Source organism: Andrographis paniculata, unplaced genomic scaffold, assembly GCF_009805555.1.
Source record: "Andrographis paniculata isolate CXL003 unplaced genomic scaffold, ASM980555v1 Contig80END, whole genome shotgun sequence".
In the NCBI taxonomy this organism is placed as follows: domain Eukaryota; kingdom Viridiplantae; phylum Streptophyta; class Magnoliopsida; order Lamiales; family Acanthaceae; genus Andrographis; species Andrographis paniculata.
Genome location: NW_026137618.1, coordinates 3312968 through 3322673, shown reverse-complemented (window position 1 = coordinate 3322673; position 9706 = coordinate 3312968). Strand labels below are relative to the sequence as shown.

The 9706-nt window shown below is 33.9% G+C and overlaps 2 protein-coding genes across 3 annotated transcripts; both read right to left on the bottom strand.

Moving 5' to 3' along the window:
* Positions 1 to 450: 450 nt before the first annotated feature.
* On the bottom strand, positions 451 to 2845 carry LOC127241106 (uncharacterized). 2 transcript variants are annotated; one of them, XM_051260005.1, is made up of 3 exons: positions 2308 to 2845; positions 1084 to 1476; positions 451 to 843 (listed from the first exon to the last, which is right to left on the bottom strand). In XM_051260005.1, exons 2-3 carry the CDS (start codon positions 1426 to 1428, stop codon positions 757 to 759), a joined length of 432 nt encoding a protein of 143 aa, XP_051115962.1. In that variant the 5' UTR covers positions 1429 to 1476; positions 2308 to 2845; the 3' UTR covers positions 451 to 756. The 2 variants fall into 2 exon arrangements, with proteins under 2 accessions (XP_051115962.1, XP_051115961.1); XM_051260004.1 differs by having other exon boundaries at positions 1084 to 2845.
* Positions 2846 to 5162: 2317 nt separating this feature from the next.
* Positions 5163 to 8241, bottom strand: LOC127241116 (adenylate kinase 4). Its single transcript, XM_051260019.1, has 6 exons — positions 8002 to 8241; positions 6809 to 6954; positions 6605 to 6724; positions 6325 to 6492; positions 6061 to 6150; positions 5163 to 5496 (listed from the first exon to the last, which is right to left on the bottom strand). The coding sequence occupies exons 1-6, from the start codon at positions 8108 to 8110 to the stop codon at positions 5398 to 5400; spliced, it is 732 nt and encodes a 243-aa protein (XP_051115976.1). The 5' UTR covers positions 8111 to 8241; the 3' UTR covers positions 5163 to 5397.
* Positions 8242 to 9706: the final 1465 nt, after the last annotated feature.

Here is a 9706-nt window from a genome sequence, read left to right as displayed (position 1 = left end):
TCTTAGAAGTATGAAATTATTATTAAGTAGCATATTTGTTTTTAATTTCTGAAAAGTTGCTACAAATTTTGTTCTTAAATTTAAATTTAAATTGTTGCATACAAAATATGGGGAAATATCCTATTTTATATGCAACTTCAATAATGAAAATTTGTCCGAAAAGTGTTTCTATTCATTATTCTTGATAGAATTTTTCATAATCTTTGAAAAGATAAAGAAAAAAAAAAAAGAACAAAAAACCCTCGATTAGGAATTTATATTCATGAATAAGAATTAATATGTGTGATTAATATGAACTTTAAATAATGTCCATCGCCCTCATTTTAAATGTTCTTTGTATTAAATTTCTTTATATGTAATTTTACTTTGTTTAAAATGATGAATTGGTTTGATATAATTCATAATTTTTAATGGTTATATCCTCAAATTAAAGATGAAATTTAGTGAGCATTTAACTAATACCATTTCGAACCGATACACTTAACTTGAATTGATATCATGTCAGGGAGATGCCGGAGATGAGAATGTATAAAAACATTGAAAAGATACACACGACATTATTTATTTATATACAAGAGTCAACCAACATCAACAACGCCCATTTTTATGAAGTTGATCTTTTCTAACGATCTTTTAACATAGTCGCGAATGTCCTAGTGTAGCTGCTCCTCTGTAGACAGCTAGCCTGAGATATCTCGTTTAACAGACTTTCCAGTTCTTGGCTTTTACTTTGATGAAAATGTTTCACAAAGTCCTTCAAGAAATGGATTTCTTATTCCATAGCTTCGACTTGTTTTGTGTCTTGAAAATCACAACCTTGTTGGCATCCTCCTCAAGTATTTCCTGAAGACATTTTAAATAACCGGATGATTCACAAGCAGCCCCAGTCATTCTTGCAGTGAAAAATATTTGTAACAAATAAAAGATATGTTTATATATATATATAGATTGCCATCTTGTCTGTTGATTCTTCTGGCAAATAGACAAAATCGTATCAATTTGCAAGAAATTAAATAGGCATAATTGGAAAAGGAAAAAAACATTGTACTTTATGGTGAGTGAGTGGTGTTGATATTTAAATACCTTGTGAGTTGTCTTCAAAGTTTCCGAGCATAGTCTATGGATCACAACATTCTCTTTATTCGTAGCCAGGGCCATTTTGCGGAGCAAACTTTCCATTTCTTGGCTCTTCCTTGGGTGAAAAACTTTGAGAAAATGTATGGCTTCCTCCACAGCTTCCATATATTTTGAGTTTAGAGAGTGGCTGCCATGTCGAGCAACCTTCTCGAGACTTTCCCAGAGATATCTTGAATAAGCAAAAGTTTGACAAGCAGCCTCTGTCATTCTTGCGGTGAAAGTACCAATTTGATTATCGGACAGACCATTCTCTGTCAATAACATCAATAGCAGTCCCATTGCCATACTCATGCTGCTCCTTCCATATTTTCTTTTCCGAACCAATGACAGACAGACTCACTGCAATCCATCACAAAAATTGATTGGAATGTTAGTTTATCTCCGATGCCTCAAGGGATCTCCTCCAAATAACCGTAGTTCAGTAAGCTAAAGCCTCTCAAGAATAGGGAAGTTCGACCATTCAGCTTGAACAGGCTCCCACTCTAACCCTTGCACGCCACCATATATATATGAAGTCGTTCAAGACTCGGTTGCAATTGTTCTAAGACAATTGTTTGAGCAAATTACGAAAGTTGTGTTCTCTTAATTTCTAATCATCAGCGATTCAAACTTATGTAGTTGCTCAAGATTACACAGAGCAAAGCTCAGTGGTTTCACTCCCCCCTTAGATCCGTCTTCATAAGAAACATTCAACTTCCTCAAATTCCAGATTTGATCAATGATTTCCTTGGTACACTTGAAATTATATATTCCAAGTACAGTATGAAGATTATTTAGGACAATATAATCTTTCCTCTCAATATCAATGGCTATAGGATCAGGTAGGATTCCTTCTAAGAAATCAATCGCCCTGAGTTTTGGCATCTTTTATATATCTTGAGATAAATCTTGAGTGGAGAGTTTAGATAAATTCTTAAACGTTGAAGATTCCAAAGTAACTTTAATGTCGAAGGAATCAATAATTTCACCTCATCTAGACGAACACGATGCACTTAGTTTGGATGCAAAATTTGTGTCAAAATCATCATCATAATTTGCAAACTTCACCGTAATTTGTAATCTTCACCTTCATTTCCGGCCTTTTCAAGACTCCGCCTATTACAATATATCAGTTTTCTTTCCTATTTCCTCCAAATTCAATAATGCAAACAAGAACCGATATATTCTTACCTATACCACCCATTCCAAGAATCGAAAATGTTTCTAGCTTGGATCCCAGTCCTGTGAGTTTGCATCTGATTTGAACTAAAGCATCTTCCAACCCCACCACAGTGTTCTTCCCCATTGAAGCTTTTCTTGAATAAACAGCAACAGTGACAGAATCCATGGCTCTCTGTCTGTGACCAACAGCAACAATTTCATCTCTTATTTTAAAGGGCCTTTTCTTGCGGGAGATCCATCTTTGGAATTATTGCTTGACGACTGTCTTCGATCGGAGCAGATCTCCAGATATATTTTCTCTCTATTCAGGAACTTGGTTTGATACTGAGGATTTAATGATGTCCTTGGCAGCACGACAGGACCTCACAATTAGGAGCCTGAAGCGTCTTCGAGAAAACCCAAGAAGTAAGAGATTCGATTGCGACGGAATTGGATCTGCAGCTGGTCGGGAAGATTAATTCCAAGGGCAAGAAAGATACTGGATGTCGTCGAGAAGATGGAGGAGAGAAATCAGAGACGCCTAGGATGCCATGGATCTTATCCTGAACTTACGTGTGTGTTATTAATTCATATATTTTATTTGTATAATATTAATATAAATAATGTCAAATTTGTAATGACATCATATATCGTCTGGTAGCCACCCAAATTACGAGAGGAAGGAGTAAAACAATGTGCAAAGGAATAAGGAGGATAATAATTAGGGTTTGTGGAAAAAAAATTGTAACTAAATTTCAAGTGATATATAAACTTCCTTGCATTCATATTGGAATATTATGAGTTTTTTTTGTTTTTCTTTCTTGAAAAAATATGGGAAAATTTAATAATATACACTCATATTTTATTATAAACGTATAAAATATTTTTATAGTATTATATTTATTACTTCAAATCTCTTATCTTATATTCTCTCCGTCTCACATAAGTGTCCATATTTTTCATTCCCGTCCGTTCCATATAATTTGTAATTTTATAATTTATAATTTTTTTAATTTTAATTAAATTATTTAGTCATTTTAATCTTAATTTATAATTATTTTTATTATATCATAATTATTTTTATTAAGATTTTTTTTACTTATTTACTAATTATATTTGACTTAAAGAGGAAGTATTAAGTAACCATGTTAGTGTTTAATTATACAAGTATCATCCAAATAAATTGGATAAAATATTTTAAATTTTATTCTTTGAAAAAATCCAATGTTATTATTTATGAATAACATTTTGAACAAGGAAGTGTTTTCTATTTATTTTAATATAACATTAGAAATTTTCGTACCACATATAATATTACTCTCTCCGTTCAGAAAATTAGCCCATTTGGGTATATATTTTATTGAAAAAGTAAAAGGATAATTTGAGGTATTTTTAAAAAATTAATTATTAATTAAAGAGAATTGAGAGAGATGATGTAATAAAGTGAGCAGTATTTATTATAAATAAATATAGTGTAATATTTAAATAGTGAATTTTTTATTTTTTCAAATATAGTAATGAATTAATTTAAGGGAAAAAAAATAAAAATAAATTTGGCAGACAAGACATGGGAGTATATAGATTAAATAGCATAAGATTCCTTTTAGATTTCGTAATTTGTTGAAAACTCTGTGATACTAAACTAAAATTCTATATTACTTACTCGTGCTTTAGAAAATATTGAACATTTGTCATCCCTTCAAATTTCACTTACTGTAGTAATTTTTAGCTATAATGAATCATTATATCCCTAGTGAGTTTTTGCTTAGAAAATATTTGGGACACGATAACGAACATTTATCGTCTACATCATCACCAACCACTATCTCCAACCCACCCTTAATCTGAGAGTAGAAAATAGTCGAATGAGATGTCATTCATCTCATTGTTGATTTATAAAATCCACGTCGTTCATCTCACCATTAAATACATGCACTTAAGAAACAATTACTGATAACTACACCAACAAGTCACTCATCAAGAAACAATCACACCATTTGCAATTAAAATAACTTCAATTCAAATGTCACGACCCCATAGCCAACCTCCTCAACCCAAATATACTTTATGAGGAATTGAAGGCCGTCGCCAGTTTTCCGGCAAGGATGAAGGTTGTGAACTTGGGGATGGGAAGGGATTTGTTGTCAAAGAAGAAAACAGAAAGGTTATATTCTTACTATTCAAATTTTTTTTTTCTCCAAAATTTTTTTATATTATATTACAAATTTATTTTACATTCAAAATACAATGTCATCGTCTGTTTATATCACATCAAACAACTATTCAAATTTAACTTATTAAAAAATCCAAATCCAAAAACCCAAACCCACAAACAAACACACCCAATAAGACTTTATACTATTTTGCCTATTATACAAACCCTTAAAATATTGATGATTGATCATCTTTAATGTATACATTAATACATACTCCATTTACAACTCTCCACACATCAAAAATATATTCCAACATCAAAATCCTCATTAACTTGGTGGCCGATTTTCATTCGCTTTTTAATTTATTTATTGCATGCTAAAAATGATTTCTAGGAAAAAAGCATAGTTATACTTTGGCTATGCGTAACTTGCTCGAACTCGAGATTTAACCAGACTCTGATACCATGTCTGATGCTAATAACCGTCTCACCTAAAAGCTCAAACTTTTAGGAAAATTAAATCATTGTTTATATATCCGCAAACGAGAATCCCAACAATACTTTGGCATAGATAGTAGAGGTATACTCCTAAAGGTCACCTAAAAGACATTTTGTTCCCCAAATCGTACGACAATGCTCATATTTTGATTCACCTCATCCATCACAACATAATCCACACTACAACATTTCATCAGTAAAATCCTTACACCCAGATCTTGCTTCATCAGAATCCTCAAAAATCAATTCATTAGCCATTTCATAAGCTGCTGACAGAAGCACAATTGTTCTAAAAAGTCATTTAAATAAATAAAAAACAAAAGCATAATTAATTGGTGTTTCATCTCAACCAAAACAGACAATGTTGGAGCCTCTCAGTATCATCTCATCAGTAAATGGCAATAAAACAAGTTTAAGTTCATATTTTTATTATTTGCCCGCAAAAATGAAATCTTGGAGACCTACAATCAAGAGAGGGCCTTCTTAACTTCAGTTGTGACCTCTGGAGGAGGTTTCTCAGCCGGAAGGTTTGCCACAATGCCCTTCTTTTTATAGTAGTCGATAACCTGCCATTTTAGAAAAGAGCTGAATGAGTAGTTTACAGAAATGGGGATTAACTAAGTAATCTGGAAGGAATTTAAAGATGCTGATATGATAGAATCTTGATTAGTTTTTCTTGCAGATCCCGATTAATGTGATTTTCAATCAAACTCAACACTCAGATCGTTCAGTGTAGTGTCGTCCCAAAAAAGTTTAGCAATCAAAGTACAGTTTTTGGCTGGTTCGTAATCTCTTATTTTACTTTTCATCTTTAATTCAGGAAACGCTACAGAAATTCAATTTTCTATAACCATCCACACAAATTTTTTCCCCAAAAAGACAAGCACTATCAACATAATTCTACCAGATATAGATTAGTATCAAGAACAGCAATGGTTTAGATCAAACTCAAAGAATGAAGCTAGAGATAAAATACCAAAGAACATATGCCCGCATATTATAAGATGCATACAGATGTAAAAACATTTAAGCTTCTACTTTTCTTCTTCAAGACTGGTAACAGTATAAAAAAGCCAATAGAAAAGCAAGTTAGCGTAATATGCATCAGAACAATCCAATAGAAGCCATACCGGTTCAGTCTGCCTATGAAAAGCTTCAAGCCTTGACTTGAGAACAGCAGCTGTGTCATCCTTACGTTGAATCAAAGGCTCCCCAGTGACCTTGAGGAAAAAAAAAAAAAAAATAGATATTAATGATGTTTCATTCAGAATTATCCCTCAGCCAAATCTGAATATCTACAATTAACCTACAGAACAGGGTTTCTATGATTTCAATTAAGAATAACAGAGCCCAATCAGATAGAAATTCCACACAGACGCAAGATTAGTCATTACGTCATCGACACCAGGAGCTTTAGGCGGTGCAAACTTTGTATGGTAGGTACGGCCACTTGAAGGATGGATCCAACGACCAGTGATTCTCTCTTCCAAAATGGCATCGTCAATGGCAAAGTTTAGAACTTTGTCAACCTTAACTCCACGTTGTTCAAGCATACTATCGAGCTGAAATATAAACGGAAACCAACAAATCGAAGATGCTTCGATAAGACATTCAAGCACTAATATTAAATATATAAACAAGTGACATCCCAAACAGGTATAATCGACTGTTGACCTTTTGTGCTTGGACAACTGTCCTTGGAAATCCATCGAGAATAAAACCTTTCTGACAAGAGGGCTTCTTCAACGCATCATCAATTATTCCAACAACCAAATCATCGGAAACAAGCTCACCCTGCAAAAGCACCACATATTAAACAAATTATCATAATTAGCCACGTAGCATTTCAAACTTTTAGCAATAGATTTTGGAACATACCTTCTCCATAGCCTCTTTGGCCTTAATCCCAAGGGGAGTTTTCGCAGCAACAGCAGCCCTGAGCATATCACCAGTGGCCAGATGGCACAGGCAAAATTCATCCTTAATGATTGGCGACTGAGTCCCTTTCCCAGACCCTGGTGGACCTGCAATTGATTCATGAAATAAGCCACTAAAAATCCATTGACAAAACCATCGGAGAAAGTTTCAGCACTGGCAAGTACTTCTTGAGGGATGAAACAAGTGAGACCTACAACTCAAAGCCTACTTCTATAAAAGAGTATGTGCTTTCGAATGTGCGAATATATGAATGGATGAAAAGAGATTGAAGTGTACTATGTTCCCCAGGAAATGAATAGTAATTGGATCTTGGTCTGTTTGTGATTTTCCTCAAAATTCGTTAATCATAGATCCCAATAAAATAAAATTAAGAGATTCTCTAAGAACCATAAGTTATACAAGCCTATATTCGAGCAATAGTTAAACTACCTAATCTAACAATAGAAACGATAAATTATCGTTCATACAGTGCTGCTACTACCAATTTCCTACAAAATTCAGAGATTCTCTAAGAACCATAAGGTGTACTAGCTGAACTTCATTCAAAACTTAAATTACCCCATATTGTAACAATAAAAATGATAAATTGCCGTTCATACAGAGCTGTAATACCAATTTCTGTCTTCTCCCCCAACCTACCAACAGTGCTCATATAACCAACTTGAGAACTACTTGGGGCAACAGATAATTTACACAATCCTCAAATGCACAGAGAGCTGATTCCAGACACAAACATAGAATTACAACCCATGGCAGAACAGAGCTAATAAGATGAAAAATCCTTTCTCATCGAATTCCCACAAAGCCGCATCTTAACAAATTGAGCTTTCGCAACACAATACTAAAACAGGAAATCAAAATCGCAACAAAATAATAAATAATTAAATAAAGAATGGACAGTCACATCCAACATCTACTCATTAATCAATCCAAATGCCCTCTCAACGCCTACTTCCAAAACTCAACGCTTCTCCATAAATCTCCCGCAGGCGACAAGCGCTCAACCAAAATCTCCAATCTGAATCCGATACCGTCGACAGCCCCAAAAACCCGTAAATCCAACAAGAAAAAGAAAAAGAAAAAACCAACAGACAATAAACAAGAGCAGCCATCAAGGTCAAAAGAGAGCGCACCGACGAGGATAAGGCGTTTGTCGGGTTTGCTGGCGCACTTCATGCGGCGGAGGAGCTCCGTCATGAGATCCACAGATGGAACATCCTCCAGGTTCGCGGCGTCCGCCATTCTCTCTCGCTTCTCCTGCGTGTCTAGCAAATCTGAGAAACGGTGGTCTGGAAATGTCCGCCGGTTTTATCGAAAATTCTTTGCCAGCGATTTTGGGAATTTGGGAGTGATGAGAAATTCGGACCTCCCGATGCTTTGAATTAAAGACGCTGCTGCTGCTGCATAGCTATGTGAGTTAAAAGACGATTTTACCCCCGGCTCCAACCTCCCACCAACTACGATCTCTCGTCTCAAGCTTAATAATTAATTATTTAACGCCTTCGTATTCCTTCCTTCGGTCACACTTACCCTCCAACGACTTCCATTAATCAATTTGGTAATAAGTCCAAAATCAATATAAAAGTGGTTCTATTAATTAAAGCAATTATTTATGCTCTTCTTAATTATATTTTTTACTTTAATTCTAGTTTGTTTGAATTTTTTTATAGAATTTTAATTATATATAAAAATAAAAAATAAAAAATATTAAATTAATATTTATTTATATATGTTGTATCTGAAAATTTAAATATTTTTAATTTTTACGACATCGTTTGAAAAATAGATAAAGGTCTTTTAAGGTAATTTAGAAAATTTTCAAGGAGAATATTTCATGTGCATGGAAAAAAAATTAGCAAAAAAAACTCGAAAAGATTTTTAAAAATAAAAATATCATTAAAACTTGAAAATAAAAGATGGAAAATACATAAAGAATCGAAATCAAAATAAAATTGAAAAAACCATAAAAGAAATTTTGAAAAAGTAAACAATAAGGAAAGGGAAATACAATGAAAAATAAATATATATATATATATATAAATTTTGGGAGTGTTAATTGTTGATTAGGGATTGCAATGGGTTGGATATGATCATCCGGACCCGAAATCCGACCCAAATATATATGGTTAGACCCGAAATTCGAATTGGACCCAATTATACCCAAATTTGATCATATCCGGATCCGATCCGAACAATACTCGACATGACCGGATAGATCCGACATATCCAAAAAAATCTTTTACAACTCTTAAATTTAATTTAAAATTGGACCGAACACGGACCCAGACTTGACATATATTAAAATTTATATATTTTATTCAAAAATACTATAATAAAATAATAAAACAAAAATAAATTAAACTAAAAACATATTTTTAATATAATTTATATTATTAAAACTTATCTTTTATATATATATAAATAATTAATATATTAGTGTTACGTACAAATAATAATAATAATAATAATAATAATAATAATAATAATAATAATAGGATCTCAAAGGAAGTTAGGATACGAAGTCGGGCACAAAAGGAAAAAAATATGCACTCAGGTCGGTTGGTTCGTGGTCGGTTGATCCGGTCGGTTGGTCCGAAGTCGGATAAGCACGTCGGAAGGTCCGCAGTCGGACAGGCAGGTCGAAAGGTCCGCGGTCGGACAGGCAGGTTGGTTGGTCCGAAGTCGGATAAGCAGGTCGGAAGGTCCGCAGTCGGACAGGCAGGTCGAAAGGTCTGCGGTCGGACAGGCAGGTCGGTTGGTCCTCGGTCGGATAGGCAGGTCAGAAAGTCCGTGGTCGGATAGGCAGGTCGAAAGGTCTGCGGTCGGATAGGCAGGTCG

What these genes read in the sequence shown, in the direction of transcription:
- LOC127241106 (XM_051260004.1), bottom strand. Translation starts at nt 1,428, where the DNA reads ATGAGTATGGCAATGGGACTGCTATTGATGTTATTGACAGAGAATGGT. An exon ending in CTTTGAAGACAACTCACAAG is followed by an intron (nt 844 to 1,083) that starts GTATTTAAATAT and finishes AAATGTCTTCAG; the next exon opens with GAAATACTTGAGGAGGATGC.
- LOC127241116 (XM_051260019.1), bottom strand. Translation starts at nt 8,110, where the DNA reads ATGGCGGACGCCGCGAACCTGGAGGATGTTCCATCTGTGGATCTCATG. An exon ending in CCAAAGAGGCTATGGAGAAG is followed by an intron (nt 6,725 to 6,808) that starts GTATGTTCCAAA and finishes GTGCTTTTGCAG; the next exon opens with GGTGAGCTTGTTTCCGATGA. An exon ending in CAGTTGTCCAAGCACAAAAG is followed by an intron (nt 6,493 to 6,604) that starts GTCAACAGTCGA and finishes TTTATATTTCAG; the next exon opens with CTCGATAGTATGCTTGAACA.